Consider the following 17,724-nt stretch of genomic DNA (forward strand, 5'->3'; position numbering starts at 1 on the left):
AAATAAAAATATAAATGTGTATCCAACAAGAGTCAAAACGTGGGGCTAACTCTCCTATTTGATTTAGCTGACTCAAAATTAGTATATCAATATAAATATAGAAATTTTATCCTATATATATAATGTAATTTGTTGCCGAGGGGGTTAGGGTCCCTACCACCCACATAGGTCCGCCCTGAGTGTAAAGTCTACAAGAAAGAAATAATAACAACAACAACAATAAAATAGTGTGATAATTGAAACACAATAAACAACATATGACAAGAACTATAAGAGTGCGTCTAGTACTACGACAAATACTAACAAAGCCTAAACCTAAGCACGACAAGACAACACTTCAATCTCCATCCCTAATAACCTTCTACCCTGATACACGACTTTCAATTATTCCTATCCAGAGATTTGTCCTCAATAATACGAAGTTGCACCATATCCTATATGATCACCTCTTCGCAATAATTTTTTCAGCCTACTTTTACCATTCCGCGTACCCCTTATAAGCAATCTCTTGCACCTCCTTATTGGGCATCAACACACATCGTCTGCACATTACCACTTTCTTTTGGATAACCTCATTCATAATCTTATTGCTCCTAATATGTTCATACATTCAGCTCAACATCCTAATTTCTAATACAAAAACACACTCAACCATTGTATTTTAAGAAATCGTATATCAAAAGTAGATAAGTAAAAATAAACAAAACAATATTTATGATAAATAAACAAAACAATATTTATGATCAATCTAATCATGTTCAACTTTATCCTTTGCTAGCAATGAGAAAGTCCACTCTTGGTCCCTTTCCCTCGTATTTCAAACAAATCAATCAAAATCAACAGACTTTTTGGGGTCTATTTGTAACTTTCTAAACTTCAGTACCCAATTATTATTATTCTCTTATTTCCAAATATCACCTCAGCTTTTCTCTCTCTATAACTCATCATAATCTCTCTTAGACCCGAATAATTTTCCGACAAAACCTAACCCTAATTCTTCAATGGCCAGCGATTCCAATGAACCTTCCCGTCGCAAACACCATCGATCTTCTCCTTCCGATGAGGATACCGGAGAACCATTGAAACGCCGTAAGCACCGACACCATCATCGTCACCACCGTCACCATCGCCATCATAGTAAGAAGCACCTAGAGAAATCCGATTCGAAATCCGAGAAGGAAATGGTTAAATCAAAAAGTGAGATTGAGAACGGAGGTAAACCAGGAGAAGAGATTAGGATTGGTACTGTTGTTGGTGTTTCTACTTTAGGGATTGATTATGATATGGAGGAAGGAGAAATCATTGAGGATGATATTGTGGATACTGCTGCTGTTGGTGATGCTGATGAGAATACCGTGGCCGAAAAATTGGGGAATGAAGATGATTTGAACATGGTCTGTTCAGATTTCTTTCGATTTTAATTGCTGTATAAATATCGTGTTTATTTATTTGTTCTTCCAGGGCCTGTTTGGTTGCTGTCATGGTTCTTTGAAGATTAAGAATACAATTTAGTTTGGTTTTGAAAAAAAAAAGTGATATTTTTGGTAAGTAGTGAAAAACTTCTGTTTTCAAATGCAACATTTCAACTTTAAGCAACCAAAAAAGGGGCCTTTGTTTAGAATTTTACTATTTTTAGTGTCCAAGATATGTTAAATTAATGTTGTTTCAACTGTTTGATTAATAAGTATGTTGCATAAAACAGACATGAGAATTATGTATTCCATACAGAGCTTTGAAGTCCTGATGATTGAGGGCTTTCTTTTTATTAGTAAGAAACTTTCTCGTGACTGTTAAAATTTGAATCTTTTTTGTCTGCTAAAATATTGGAAAATTGTACTTTATCATTTAATTCAGCTCATATTTCTTGTCTAGGAATTGCATGAAGCTCAAGGACAAGGGCCTGCAGACAATGTGGAAAAAGTTGACAGAGATTCCACTGTTTCAGGACGGCATGATGAGCAAAGGCAAAGTAGAAAGGCAGATAGTTCTAGAGAAAGAAAGTCCAGAGTCAAGCATTCTGCCAATGGTAGTCACATAGATGAATTTCATAAATTGGAGTCTAAACCACAGAAAGAAGATAGTATCGCTGGTGAAGAAAGTACAAAACAAAAGAGCTATCATGAGGATGAAAGTGATTTACAGGATCAAATAATAAAATCCTTAACTCCTGAAAATGTTGGGAAGAGGCATAAATCTGTTAGGGTATCATCTTCACATTATGAGCACCCTGAAGAGAGACATGTTACAAAGTCATCCAAGTCACCTGATCGCTCCAGAGGAAGATCACGATCAAAAAGTGTTCTGGAGGAGTCTTTCCTTGTACCTAAGTCTCGTGAGATAGATGACACATATGAAAAGGAAAGCAGATATAGAAGTAACTTTGATGATGAAAAAATTGGATACAACCGGGACTATCGACATGGAAGCCGAGAGTCTTCAAGGGATAGGGAAAAGGAGCATAATTCTTGTAACAGTAGATCCTCTAGAGACAGGTATTATAACAGGGAGAGTGTTGATAGATTTCGGGAGAGTATGGAGAATGACAGGGAGCGTGAGTTGGCTAGAGAAAAGCGAAGGGAGAGCGATAAGGAGAGGGAAAGAGAGAAAGCTCGAGATAGGGAAAGGGATAGAGAAAGAGAATATGAGAGGGGGAGAGAGAGGGAAAGGGAGAGGGAGAGGGAAGAGAGAGAAAGGAGGACTAGGGATAGGGAAAGCAGGGGACGTAGTAGGGAGGCAGATAGGGATAGAAATAGCGATAGGTACAGCAGGCAGCAGGATGACAGTCTTGCTTATAATAGACGTAATAGACATTATGAGACTGACATTGAGAGAGAAAGGACAAGTAATCACTTTAAAACTGAGACCACAAAGCAACATGCTGTAGAGACAGAGAGTGAGAGATCTAAAAGGTATTGTTAATTCTAGCTAGTGACTTTTGATATCAGAACCTCTTCATCAGAGGTGTTTTACTTAATATGTGGTTCTTGTTTTTTCCATTTTTTGGTGTATCGCAGAGATAAAGTTGAGCAGGAGGATTATCAGGAAAAAGTTGTTTTCCAGCTTGCTGAACAGGAAGAAGAAGATGAACTCGATAGAATTAAGGAGGAGAGCAGAAGGCGAAGGCAAGCTATTCTTGAAAAATATAAGATAAAGAACTCACAGAAGGAACAAGTAACTCAATCTGGGGACGTTGGTAATTTCTTTGACTTGAGTTCTTGATATATTATTTGATTCTGTTTTGCTGTATTTTATATACAATACCTTTACGCGAATGACAAGTCTTTGGTTGGTTTTTTTTTTTGTTTTTCATTTTTTTGTTGTTAAACTCGACGGTGGTAAAACACCTCCAGGTTTATCATCTGCGTATTCATGAATATAAGCTGTGAATGTTGTATTTTGGCCAATCAATCTCGCATGCTGCATAGCAGTTTAAGTGCCAAATTTCTGCCTGCTTAATGAGTTTGATTTTGGATTTGCTCTCTTAAATATGTATGTTATAGATCTTATTATGTTAGTTGGAGTCTGTTGTCACTCAGGTTTTATGAAGTCTTGCATTGCACTGTATATGATTCTAGAGTTTTGTGCTAAGATATTCTCTATTGATTTTTTCCATGTCTGGGTTGAGTTCTGGGCTCTAACTATGTTTTTCATTTATTGGCATTAGTTGAGATTCACATGGAGCAGTCAACCCAAAAACCGGCAGCCAGACAGAATGTTGTGCAAGAGTCTATTGATGCTAAAAGCAATGGTGCAGATGTCGAGCCAACATTTTCTGTTGGGAAATCACCTCTGCAGGGTGGTCATATTGGTGATGTGCAGGCTTCTGGAGCTGGTGGACTGGGACAGGGTACTCCAAAGGTGTGTTCACATGCCATTGAGATTTAAATGGGGTTTTCCTTTCTGGTGGTCTGGTGGTATTCATTCTGCTTTTTTACCTTTCAACACTATTTTCTGGGAGATCTTAGTTCTTGTCCTTAAAGTTTGTTTTAGAATTAGTTGATGCAGTAATTTGCCTTCTAGGTCTGCCTTTTGCTCCAATAGTCTTTTTCCTAAATGCTGGCTTTATCTGATGATTGACTTCCGTTTACTACTCTTTGCAGAGTGAGAGGTCGGCTGACATGTTTTGTGACGATATATTTGGAGAATCGCCTGCTGGCATCAGGAAGATGGTCAGTTGCTTTCTTAGAAACATAGTCAGAGATTTTGTGTTTGCTAATTCTTGGATTTAGCTTGTGTTGACTTTTAATGTAAGAGAGATTGGGCACTAAAAGCATGCATACTGTTAGGTAATCCAATGTAGCACTTGTTATGTTGGCCATCTCATTGTTTATTTATTTTTAATTTAACTAATAGTGAGCAAACCTTTCTTTCCTGCTGAACCAAAAATGACAAACAGTGAACCATTTTGGAAACGATGGCTATAAAATTCCTCTCACTACATTATGTCTGCTTCTTTTAGATGTTGGAGATTTTGTAATACCATTTAATTTCAGTTTAAAGTGTGATGTCTAGGAATATAATGTATTGTTAGAACACTGGATTGTATGAGTCCCTATATTTCGTTGCTCCTCGTTGCCCAAACGATAACAAAGGAAAACTCCGCTCTAATAAGAGAGAAAAAGAGGATGGGTTTCATACTTTGTACTTGTACTGAAACTGTGGGAAACATGTTACTCTGCTTATAGGAAGTCCTTTCCTTGTTTATGTAATAAGCACCCGAATTTCATTTTTCTCTGGTTTTATTTGCTGTCTGTCAGGGCAAAGGAGATGGTGTAGCAGTTGAGCGCAGTGGCCTTCATGATAACTGGGATGATCCGGAAGGGTATTATAGTAAGTATTTCATCTCACTTGTTACCAGGATCTTTCATATTTTAGCGTTTACTTCCATGCTAGTGGTAGTGTTCTACTACATCTGATACTTGGCACCATACTCCTTCATTTTTGCTCATGATAGCCTCTCTTTGTTAATTTTTATCCGAAAATGCTTGATAAATTTTGAGTACCCTATGACTCATTTTCTGTTTGCTTCTGTTTAATAACTATAATAGTGCAATATTTATTCAGGTCCAAAAACACATAAGGAAAAAATGTCTTGAAGTTGAGATTTTCTTTTTGCTAGTTGATATTATTTTTCCCATTATCCATTGAGTTTAGAACCTTGCTGCTCTGACCCTCGGGGATATCTCAGTTGTAAAAAAAGTTGATTTAAGATTGGCAGGAAGTAGTTTCAGAGAAGCTTGTTATGTTGATTAATTTTTGCTATGATGGCTGAAAATTGCTGTCTTAGTTGGTGTCTACTTGTCGGTTTGCAGGTTATCGGTTCGGAGAAATTCTTGATGGCCGTTATGAGATTGTTGCTGCTCATGGTAAAGGAGTCTTTTCTACTGTTGTCCGCGCTAAAGATCTCAAGGCTAGACCTGGTGACCCTGAGGAAGTAGCAATAAAAATGATACGCAATAATGAAACAATGTGAGTAGTTTCTTAGTTTCCCCATTTTGTGCTGCCTTGATAGATCTGGTGGCCTAATTATGTTGTTTTCATCCTTTTCAGGTATAAAGCAGGTATGGAAGAGTTGGTCATTCTGAAGAAGCTAGTTGGTGCAGATCCTGAAGACAGGCGCCACTGTGTTCGTTTTATTTCTAGCTTCAAGTACCGGAATCATCTCTGTTTGGTTTTTGAGTCTCTTCATATGAATCTCCGTGAGGTTTTGAAGAAGTTTGGACGTAACATTGGACTCAAACTCACTGCTGTGAGGACGTACGCAAAGCAACTTTTCATTGCTTTGAAGCATTTAAAAAATTGTGGTGTGCTTCATTGTGATATTAAACCCGACAACATGTTGGTAAGTCAACTGTTTGTGTATCTTCTTCTTTCCGTGGACTAGCTAATTCTCCGACTTCACATCTGCTGAGAGTTTTACTTTGCTTCCCTTAAATTGTATGTATATGTTAACCTTTCTGTATTTGATTATTTAGGTAAATGAAGCAAAAAATGTGCTGAAGCTTTGTGACTTTGGTAATGCTATGTTTGCTGGAAAAAATGAAATTACTCCTTACCTCGTGAGCCGTTTTTACCGTGCTCCAGAGATCAGTAAGATCAATTCTTCAATATTTGCTTTTTATATTTTTGGGACTTCCCTTTCTCTTTGTTTCTATTATTCAATGCTCCGACATTGATCCTAAGTACTTTTGTGAATTGTGTGCTTTTGTTTGATTAAGTTTCTGTATTATGTGATGTTGCAGTTCTTGGCTTGTCGTATGATCATCCAATGGATATATGGTCAGTGGGTTGCTGTTTGTTTGAGCTCTATGCTGGGAAAGTGTTATTTCCAGGTCCAACTAATAATGACATGCTTCGTCTTCATATGGAATTGAAAGGTCCATTTCCAAAAAAGATGCTTAGAAAGGTTCGTCTTAGACATTCTCCATATTACCCTAAGCTAATTTGGAATATTTATGATTTGAAGCTATTAACCTGGTTAAGTAGTTGCTGCGGACAATTCTAGGTGATTGCAGTAGGTGGTGCTGCTTTTGCAGTTTTTGCATCTTTCTTAATAATTGACATGATATAGTCAGTGTGGAAACAATAATTCTTTCCGTTCTCTTATTTCAGGGTGCATTTACAGAACAACATTTTGACCAAGATCTCAATTTTCTTGCCATCGAAGAGGATCCTGTTACAAAAAAGGTCGTTTCTTGTAGACTTTAGACTGTCTTGTCATTCCCAGATAATCAAACCATTGATAGTCATTAATGATAACCTTGCTATATATTAAATTTTGGTTGCACTTGTATACTTTTGCAGGCTATAAGGAAGCTGATTGTTAATATCAAGCCAAAAGATATCAGTTCAATAATTTTGGGCTCTCCAGGTGAAGACCCAAAGATGTTGGCTCACTTCAAAGATCTTATGGAGAGAATTTTTGTGTTAGATCCAGAAAAGAGAATGACTGTTTCCCAGGCATTGAGCCACCCATTCATCACGGGCAAGTGAATGACAACAATGATTTTATGACTAGGGACATACTGTTGCACTAGATACTAGTGTATTATGATCATATGATCTTAGTTTATTTTCAGTTCTCTAATCATTGGGCTTTATATGTCTTTATCTACTATCATGGGTTAAGTGCTTCGGAGATTGGCATGGTTGAAGTTGCAGAGAAGATTGCTGATTTTGGGAGATCTATATCTTGGCAGTTCTTTCAGTGCAATGTTTTCTGTTCTATCGTAAGATAACTTGCCAAAGGCGTTTTTCCCTTCTGTACTAATTCTTGATGGTGACATTATAAAGAGCTTCATACAATTTTAAAATAGTGATCATGTCTCAAGTGGTACTTTGGACTCAAGTCTTGAGAGTGGAGAATAACTTGTGCCAAAATAGATATTGACAGAAGCATGGTTATTCATATGTCTCTGTAAATAAACACAATGAATTAGCTGTTCACTCTGAATGTAGATTGGGATCTGTCTTATTATTTTTTGTCTCCCTTTCTGTACTTTTAGTTTTCTTGACTCTTGTCTTCAAATCTCTGATTTAATTGTTTATTTGTGTGGGATTATATAGCTTTCAGGCCTATTTCTTAATTGTGTATCATCTCTCTTTTGTTTTACATACTGTTCAGAATCCTCGGGTCCTGGAAAGTCTAATTTACTTTTTCCTTCAGGATATCTACCAGGGCTTTGATGCAAGATTCAGTGATTTAGATGCTTAAAAGGCACCCTGGAGAAGGTACCTTGGTTTGTTTGTTAGGAATTACTGTGACTCCCTTTTAATGTTGTGAATCTACTTGATTCCTTGGACATCAGTGATAATTTGCGTTTTCTTGTTCGTGTCAATTTTGTAATTTTTCTCGACAAGTTCTGCTTTCTGAACTTTAATTTGGTCCTGTCTGAATAATTGCACACTTGAGGGTGGTTTGTTAATGAGCCTCCTTAGGTTAGAATAGTAAAACTATCAAGAGCTAAAGGTTCTATATTATTTGGAAATAATTTGGAGTCATTGTTATTTTTTCTATTTCTTAAATTTTTTTCCCAAAAACACTTTCTAATAAGTTGCATTGCATCTGATCCATGGTATGGTCATCCTGGAGCAATGTATGACTGGAGAATGATCAGATGCAGCCTTGAAGTGAGTTGTCAATTTTATTTTCTTGCTGTTTGTTCAATAAGAATAATATATTCTACATCCCTTTGAGAAGTGTGGTATTGATGTGGCTTTTTGTCTTTGCTAGGGTGTGGTTCCATGCATCTGCAGTTCTAGTAAGTATACTTGAATTTCATTACGTCTCTGGTGTAATAGGTGGGTATCTTTTGAAAACCTGATATTCTTCTCAATGTATTACATTCAAAGTTTGGTAGTCCTCCATGGAATTGACCTACATGGAATATAATTCAAATTCTTAATTGGTTTTGCTAATAAAATTGGCCATTGTGGATCAAATCTATCTCAAATTTCAATTGTCCCTTTCCTGAACACTAACTTCCCGTGCCAGATTTTTAGTCATGAAAAAAAACATCTGTCTAGCTTGCATTGGAATTTGACTTTATAGATCCCTCCTCGAAGAAGCATTGCATTTTTTCTCCAATCTGCACGGTCAAGGAACATTTGACAAGCCTCTCATGTTTATCTTCCTCCACCTTCTTAGGCTCCAACATATTGCTCCTCTGCCAAGCCTCTCCGACTCTCTCTATCCATTTTTTGGCCATTAAACTTTGTTAGTCATGACAAGTTCAACTTGTGACTCTACCTTTTTATCCATAGGGTTTGTCCTTCTCGAAGGATTTGAGGTGTGATGTATACCACAAATCTTTAAACCCCTCAATGCCTGACTACCATTTGACTAGTAATCTTTCTTTCTCACGCTAACGAATTCTGCACTCAAGTTTGGTATAATTGTTTTTGGATTATGGTACTTTTCAGGAAATTCAGACTTCAAATAATGTTTAGAGGGGACAAGTGCATAGCTTTTATGAGATACTTAACTGAATAGTCATTTCCTTATAAAAATTCTTCTCAAGTAGAATGTAGCACTAGGAAATTTCTTTTTTGATGAAGGTAGGAATGTGAAATTTCTAAATTCAGACGAACACTGTAAAGGGACTATTTTCAAATGTCAAACAAAAACCATATTTTTAATGAGGTAGTGTTGCAAATTAAAGCATCACTAAAAACATATGAAAGCTCATAAGGAGTCAAATAGTTGGGCATGCAATTAAACTACTGTTAATCTTGCTACATTTTGCAAAAGTAATGTGAATATGAAAGCTCATAAGGAGTCAAATAGTTAGGCATGCAATTAAACTACTGCTCATAAGGAGTCAAATAGTTAGGCATGCAATTAAACTACTGGCAATCTTGCTACATTTTGCAAAGGTAATGTGATATCCAAGATGAGACAAAACAAGTGAGAAATAGCATATACATGTATAAGTTCGTTTATTTTGTTTAATCGGCTTATTTTTCAGAAAATCGAGAACTCAAATGTAAACGAAAATTTTGATTTTTTCGGTATTTGGTCGGTTCATGGTTTATGTTTTTAATATATCAGTTTTTCAATATGGTTCTTCAGTTAACTGGAAAATCAAAGTGAAAGAGGTTTTGGGGTTCTCTATACAGTACTCTTTAGTTTAAAAAGTTCTCTAGCCCAATTACACCCTCCCAAGGCTGAAGCCAGAGCTCTGATGTCAAGCCTAGGCTCTTAGCTTAGTTTATGCTAGGGTTCCAAGTCTCTTTTGCTGATGCATTGTCGCCTCACACTCTTACCGTCCCACATTTGTCCTGCATTGGTGCTGTACTGGCCTGCTTTGAGTCCCCTCTCCTCTTTCTTAAGAAGTCATAGGTAGATTTTAGTGAATTGACTTGATAAAGTTGAAGTGTATCTTTACTCTTGTTTCTGTACTTCTGAATGTAAGTTAAGTTTACCATAGTTCATTCCTGTTTCTTTAACTCACTTTAACACCGCCTTTGTTTGAGTGAACTCACCCCATTGTTTGTGGTTTGGTTCTCTTGATACTTTGGTGAAGCACTCACATACTTCTATCTTGGATCTCTATTTCTGATGTCTTAAAAAGTGTTTCGCATTACCTTCTACATTTTATTACGTCTTTAGTTAGAATAGCAGCTGTCATTTGAGTTGTTTGTTTTTGGTTCATGTGTATTTGTTGTTCTTCAGAATTCTTTTGTCATTCTAATGAAGCCATTATAAATTTTAAAATATTCAGAATACATTGAATCCTGCATATGTTGATTCAATTTGACATTACAAATCACTTCTTATTGTATAACAAGTGACATTACCCATCACTAGTCTGGATAAGTAAGAAGTGTAAAGAGCTCAATTTTCCCTTGAACTATGTGAAATGGTCCAACTTTGCCCTCTGTTAAAAGTTGGGAGTCATCCATATCCTCGCCAGTCGCCATTTAGTTTTGGCTCGAAATCTGAACTTCTAACCATAAGGGCAGATTTCGATCTTTTTCTCTATTATATGAGTTAAGACTCTAATCATCCGGAGTAGCACAAAAACTTGCCACGTTGCTATGCTGTCAAAAAAATGCAGCTTCCTAACTACCAAATTTGTTTTACACACTCATCACTTATGTATTGTGAAGTAAATTTATAAAAATATATATTTGAAGGGAAGCTTGCTCTGCCATTGTGGGTTCTCTGTTCGGTTTTGCTCTAATCACTTATGCCTTGAAATATTCTCAGCTGCATTTACTGCACCGATCTGTGTTTATATGTGAGATTATAGCTTGAATGTAAGAAGTGGAATGACCCTCTTTATGTGGGATCATAGTGCAACAACACCATTCGTATTTTGTGCTGTCTAAGGATTTAAAAATTTTGTTGCTCAATTACTCTGATCATTCTTTACTAGCTTCTTGGTGGTTAGAGCATTCATTTTTAGTAGTGCTACACACTTCATTTCATTTGTGTTTTCCGGTTATGGTGGTTAGGGATGAGTGTTGTTTTGGAGCTTGACGTTGTCATAGATTGTTAAATGATCATCATATCATGCCTTGATTCCTTGCACAACTGTGGATTGAATTCAGATTCTAGTAATTGAGATATTGCTTCATGATTTAGCTTATTGCAACTTCTTTTAGAGTTTGGAAAAGTTATCTCTATGTATGTAGTGGTTAGTTAAACCAGTGCTCCAATCGCGCGCTGCACTAATGCTGAAGAATTTTCTGCCTTCACCTGGATGTTCTGCTTAACTCTTTTGATATTTTAGTGCATAACAGTTGCCAGATTTTGTTGCCTTGATAGTGCAATTCTCAGCTAAGAAAGCCTACTTACGTCTTCAGAATCGCGACTCATGTCTACTTTGATTCTTCTTCAGCCTAATGATGTGTGTATTGTTCAGCTCGAAAGATTATGTTTGGGCAGCAGAGCCATTATTGATGTTCACTTGTTTTATTTCATATAAATTTACGTTTTCTCTTAACTTCCTAGTTTCAGCATCTGATGAAGTCTATCAAAGACAAAAAAAGTGAAAAAAAGAGCCTTGAGGTCGCATTGCTGCGATATATCGCCAACTTTAACGATCGAAGTTGCAAACAGAAAAAAAAATATTGTATGTATATAACACAATTCCTACACACACAAATACATATACATGTTATTAATAAATATAATGAGTAGTTAATCATATTCACAAGTATGGAGAGCAGTTAAATTTTACTTTAACTTAATGAAATGCATATTTAATTTGTTTAAGTTTCTGTGATTAACTTATTTCATTGTGTTTCTCACAACTGACACAAGTTGTGTGAGTCACAATTTGACAGACCAAAATATTGCAACTCTTGACACAAATTGTCTCATAATCATAAACTAAATGAGGTCCCAACTTTGTAAAAGTTGAAGAAATAATTTGTGACAAATAAAATATTATTAACTATTTAACTAAAAAGAATACCAATTAATATGACAAAACTCAATTAGATTCCTACAACAAGTATATTTTGGTTGCATCAAAATTCAATGACGTAGAAAAGTATAAGCTTATGGAAGTTTCATTGTTGTTACATTTTTTTGGGTTACAATGATTGAAAGCTAAAGATTATGAAAGAAAGAAAAAAAAGGTCAAGAATCTATAAATGCAATAACGTAAAGAAAATTATCATTCATTAGAATTTTGCTAAACCAAAAGTAAATTAACACTTTCTGGTTTGAATAAATCATTTGGAGTACACTTGAATTTTCTTTTGATCACTGAAAGTACCATGAAAGTTCCAAATTTATCACCTAATATTTATACCAATTTATTATAGTTAAATCACAAAAAATGGATGAAGATGTATTATTAATTATACTGTTAATAAAATATCCTGTTTGTGAAGACATTTATATATCATATATTTATTGGGTTGGTATAAACATCGGATCCAGATAAACTTTTTATATACTCACAAAAATGCTACTAGTACTAGTACGAACGGAGTCCTTTGTAATAATTTACCTGTTTTTTTAAATATACTATCAGTCTATCACTGTATAGTTAAATACTTTAAAAATCCAAAGCTATTAAACCTTGCACTTAGAAATTAGATAAAAATAAATCTAATAATAAAATAGATAACTAGTCAATTTATTTTTTCATTGTCAAACATATATAAATGGCTGTGACGTCCCTGCTAGGTAAATTGTTATTGTTGACGTTGAGAGGTTTAAATTTCTAATTTCAACTTGACTATCTTTTCAGTCTTCATTGACTGTTCAATAATAATAATAATAATAATAATAATAATAATTTAATTCTTTCATTTTATTTCATACAAATCCGAATTGGATATCCAATTTGCTTCAGTTTGAGATTATTTGAGGGAATAGACTTTAAAAATTTATGATCTTAAATATTTTTAACATACTAAAAATATTTTTTGATATTATAATTATAATTTTTCATGTTTATTTTTATAAAAATAATAGTGTGTAATTAAAGATAAAATAAGAAGTAAGAAATGATTCAAACGATCACAACGCATGCACACATGTAATACATGCACGTACAGTCGTGTGACAATAAAGCTTTTACTGAAAATCAACTACAAAAAAATAAAGAATTTTACTATAGTTATTTAACGATAATAATATAATTATTATTATATTATATTGAGTGAAATATGTAAATATTTGTAACCAAATTCTTTAATAAATATCACTAAAGAATTTATCGATTTTAGTCATGATTACGTAATACACTTAATTATGGTAAACATCAATTAATGTTGATAAGTTTTCTCTTAACCTGAGATGAAGGATGATTAAACAAATTTTACCATTGTTTCAGAATTTTAGATTGTTTGGGGACTTATAGTTTTTAGTCAAGCTTCTTAAAAATTAACTTATTTTGAAAAGTATTTTTGGAAAAAAAATATATATGTTTGACCAATAATTTTAGAAATATTTCTAAACGGTAATTAGTATTTGATCAAACCTTATAATCAATACTTCTAAATGTATTTTTCAAAAAAATGCTTTTTGAATTTTTATTTTTTTTAGCTTTGAAAAACAATTACATTCAAAAACATTTATTTTTGTCACAAAAATTCAATCAAAGACCTTACTTTTTATTTTATTTTTTTAGCATTTTTGTAAATAAAAATAAGTTTGACCAAACAGAATATTATTTAGTCTCAATAAATTTCCTAATGACGTCCAAGGTAGTTTTAATTTTGAAAGGTTCTAGAAACAAAGTGATTATAGCTTCTATCATTAGTAGCTAATTAGCAGTTGTCAATAAGTTTTGAATAATCAGCTTACCTAACACAACCTCTAAAAAGACTATTTTTCTAGCTTTTCTAGCAATTTGATAGGACTTGGGAACTTTAGTATAAATAAAATTTCATTTTCAAATACCTTTAAAATTTACCTTCTCCCTATTTTGATATATTCATCGTTTTCATTATAAGTGTCATTATTCTTTTCAAATTTATTAAATTTTCGAAGTTAAATATGATCTTAAAATCGTAACAATCGTATATTTATATTCGATAATTAGATTTCATTCTCAGGTAAAATATACGTACACAATTAAATCACTTATAAATCAAATATATTCAATACGAACGCAATCAAATCACTTTCAATCTCTTATTTAACCTCCAACTAATTCAGGTTGCTAAAAATTACCAACATCGTGTCAAATACTCAATATTGTTTATACAATTAATTTAGCTACAACTCAATATTTTCCTAGTAATTAAAGAGTAACGCAAAAAACTTTCCTCGTTTGAATTTTTGTTATTTATTAATATTAAATTCATATATAGCTTTTTTCTTTCTTTCTTTATGTTGTGGTAGTGGAATATCTTAGGATATGATACTGTAGAAAAAATTGCTTCTCCCTTAATTAGAGATTTCTGATTCGAGCTTTGAATATTAAAAATTCTCAATATAGAAAGTGTTTTCCTCTGAATGAGACTTTATATGACATAAATTTAAATTAGTCAAATTTCAATACGGATAGCGATCGAAAAAACCCAAAAATATGTTGTGGTAGTGGACATGAAACAAAAATGAGAAAATTTACATAATTGGACCGTTTCAAAGCCGCAAAAAATCACCGAGTTTTTTCTATTATGTACACCTCTTAACCGCGTCTCAAATTCCTATTTTTCCATTTCATACTAAAAAACTTCCTTCATAAGAAAAATCCCCACACGTTACTTTAACATTATTTTTTTTATATATATAATCGTGATGTCTAGGTCATCTAGTATCTCCTATTAATAGTTATCAAGTAATTATATTCATTAAACTAGGATTGAGTAAGTATTTTATTTTATATCTAATTATAATATTCGAACCATTTATTATTTTATTTTTTATATATATATTCATGATATTTTAATTATTTAGTAATTTTTCTTTCCATTAAAATTTAAATGTACATTTTAAGGAAACCTAATAGCTCAGTTGATTGGCTGTCTGAACTCTCACCTTGTTAAGAAGGATTCGATCTGATCACATTATAATCCCCTTCCTTTCGCCTTTCCTCTACCCCCAAATTTATTTATTTTTAAAATCTACTTTAAGACTATTTTAAATGTCCACAAAAAACATTTGCACCATAATATATTTGAGAAATTTCTTATTAACTTCCCCACAACATTCTTTATATTTTCTTATAATTCACCCTTCGTCATTATCAAAAGTTGCAACTGAGCTAGTTTCATTTGTTCCTATCCTTCTAGTCTCTTCAACAACCACCAACCATTAAAGAAAAAACTCATTTTGTGTTTTTTACTTCTCTTTCTTTTACTTGTTTCTCATTGAGTGAGGAAACAAACAAGTGAAACGGAAGTAGCCATGGGAAGAAAACTTGATGCTTTACTAGGAAGAAACTTTAAAATTAGTAAATTCAAGGCCACTGCAAATTTAGCCATTTCCAGGGTTACTGTACTCAAGAACCAACGCCAAGCACGATGCTCGATCGCGCGGTCTGATGTGGTTCAGCTCTTAAACCTTGGTTTCCATGAAAGAGCTCTTCTAAGGGTAACTTATTTATTTCACTATATTATCATTTTGATCATGTGGGGATATGTATAGTACATATTTCGAGTTAAAAAGTAATAGATTCAGTTGAACTCACAGAACCGTTATGTTTGTAGGTTGAGCAAGTGATGAAGGAACAAAATATGTTGGATGTGTTTGACATGGTAGAAGGCTATTGTCTTCTAGCTATTGAAAGAATCAACCTTATTCAACAAGAGAAGTTAGTGTTTTTAATTTATTTATGTTTTCAATTGTGGATATGTGTATATGTTTTTTTTTTTTGAAAATCTTAGTAGCTCAGTTGGTTGACTGTCACCTGGTATTAAGCTTTCTCATGTTTTGTCTGTAGAATATGTCCTGAGGAATTGAAAGAGGCAATATCGAGCTTGATTTTTGCAGCTTCAAGGTGTGGTGAGTTCCCAGAACTTCAGGAGCTTCGAGCAATTTTCACGTCAAGATTTGGGAAAGAATTTGCAGGTCGTGCTGTTGAGTTAAGAAACAATTGTGGAGTAAATCCTAAGGTAATAAATATCAGAAAACCTGGTATAGTATTCTATCGTAGTCTACGAACAAAATGGCATTACTAATAATGAAACTAATTTACTGTTTTTTCGCAAAGTAGATGATACAAAAGCTGTCAACAAGGATGCCTAGCTTAGAACAAAGAACCAAAGTGCTCAAGGAAATTGCAGCAGAGAATAACATTGTTTTGAAAATTGAGGAAATAATTTTGGAAAATACAGAGGTATGTTTTGAGATGAGTCTTGAATTATAACGCGATAATTATTCTATTTTTGAAGTAAATTTTTAAAGAACTTTTACGATGAAAACAGGAGGAGGAGGTCATCGCGAAAAGGAAGGACCAGCCTGAAGATCACATACCAGTTTTACCTCAAAATGTAGACCATGAAGCTAGGAGAAAATATAAAGATGTAGCAGCTGCAGCTCAAGCAGCTTTTGAGTCTGCTGCTTATGCAGCAGTAGCTGCAAGAGCAGCTGTGGAACTCTCTCGGTCTGAATCGCGTGATCTGGATGACCCCAAGAGTCCGAGTCAGAAGCCAAGGAATGTATCGGACTCTTGTGAGGATTTGAAATCTGAGTTTCATGAAGGAGAGGAAAAGAATAATGAGGGAGTTGAGAAAATCGAGACTAGTCAGAACTATGGTTTTCATTCTGAAGTCGACCAATTCTCTGATGGAGATGAGGTGGAAGAACTCAAACAGAGGAAGTTTGAAGAACAGTTCAAGAGATCAGTCTCTGTTTCAAGTTCTGATATTTCAGCAGACGACATTCTTGTTGATGAGGTGAAAAGTCCTAGACATGGTGTAATTTATGATGAAATAGATGAAGTTGGAGAGGAAAACATAATCCCGTCATTAAAACGTCCTAAGAATGAAGTTTTTGGTTCTCCAGTGCACCAAGCAGGAAATGAGAAGGAGATTGAAGGATTCACAAAGCAAGGTGCAGGAAAACTAGACATAAATAAGAAGCCAATATCAATGAGAACAAGAAAGAACTTTCACTGGTGAACCAAGATCCGATATATGTTAACAAAAAGGAGATTGAAGTATTCACAAAGCAAGGTACAGAAAACCTATACATAAATAAGAAGCCAATATCAGTGAGAACTAGAAAAAAGTATCACTAGTGACCAAGGATGAATAAATGTTTGCTCAGATTTTGCCAGTTGGTGCATATATTGTGTACTTAGTCAATATATCATAGCTACATATTTTCTTTATCTTTGGAGATTTTGTAAGTTTGCGGATATATTTTGTGCTTTTGTCAATATAATGTAGCTTCATATTTTGTTTGCTTGATTATAAGTTCTAGACAAATGCTGTGATATTTTATAATAATCGAAGCTACAGCCAGACACATAAATTCTTTTGATTCGAAACTTTACTGCTATGGGATACTATTATATGCTATGAAAAAAGGGGTATAAACTTGTGCAAAGTTCAGTCTATCATACCTTTAAGCTTTCAGTAAAGATGTAGTGTGAGCTGGCAGATTAGAAAACTCGGAGAGAAACTTAGTTGAAAAAGCAACATACACTAAAATATGTACAATTGAATAAACTGAGAAGCCCAATGTAATCCACAAAGTGAGGACTAAGGACGATGGTGTGTACACAGCTTTACCCCTCACAAGAAGTGTAATTCGACAAGTGGGGTCTGGGAACAATGGTGTGTACGATGGCTTACCCGAGAGGGTAG

The 17,724-nt window shown here is 34.1% G+C and overlaps 2 protein-coding genes across 9 annotated transcripts; both read left to right on the plus strand.

Moving 5' to 3' along the window:
* Positions 1-955: 955 nt before the first annotated feature.
* On the plus strand, positions 956-8,136 carry LOC125829839 (uncharacterized). 7 transcript variants are annotated; one of them, XM_049509043.1, is made up of 15 exons: positions 956-1,394; positions 1,873-2,909; positions 3,015-3,193; positions 3,665-3,858; positions 4,101-4,169; positions 4,758-4,830; positions 5,313-5,469; positions 5,551-5,842; positions 5,976-6,090; positions 6,243-6,406; positions 6,613-6,687; positions 6,805-6,985; positions 7,130-7,229; positions 7,667-7,731; positions 8,093-8,136. In XM_049509043.1, exons 1-14 carry the CDS (start codon positions 1,002-1,004, stop codon positions 7,704-7,706), a joined length of 3,069 nt encoding a protein of 1,022 aa, XP_049365000.1. In that variant the 5' UTR covers positions 956-1,001; the 3' UTR covers positions 7,707-7,731; positions 8,093-8,136. The 7 variants fall into 7 exon arrangements, 5 of the variants coding, with proteins under 5 accessions (XP_049365000.1, XP_049364998.1, XP_049364999.1 ...); XM_049509041.1 differs by having other exon boundaries at positions 7,667-7,730; positions 8,081-8,114; XR_007443110.1 differs by having other exon boundaries at positions 6,805-7,229; positions 8,093-8,118.
* Positions 8,137-15,099: 6,963 nt separating this feature from the next.
* Positions 15,100-17,311, plus strand: LOC125829863 (uncharacterized). Of its 2 annotated transcripts, none has more exons than XM_049509076.1 (5): positions 15,100-15,505; positions 15,622-15,725; positions 15,855-16,026; positions 16,128-16,250; positions 16,339-17,311. In XM_049509076.1, exons 1-5 carry the CDS (start codon positions 15,320-15,322, stop codon positions 17,032-17,034), a joined length of 1,281 nt encoding a protein of 426 aa, XP_049365033.1. In that variant the 5' UTR covers positions 15,100-15,319; the 3' UTR covers positions 17,035-17,311. The 2 variants fall into 2 exon arrangements, with proteins under 2 accessions (XP_049365033.1, XP_049365034.1); XM_049509077.1 differs by having other exon boundaries at positions 16,342-17,311.
* Positions 17,312-17,724: the final 413 nt, after the last annotated feature.

Source organism: Solanum verrucosum, unplaced genomic scaffold (genome assembly GCF_900185275.1).
Source record: "Solanum verrucosum unplaced genomic scaffold, falcon-dt-bn FXZP01000008.1, whole genome shotgun sequence".
NCBI classification, from domain to species: Eukaryota; Viridiplantae; Streptophyta; class Magnoliopsida; order Solanales; family Solanaceae; genus Solanum; species Solanum verrucosum.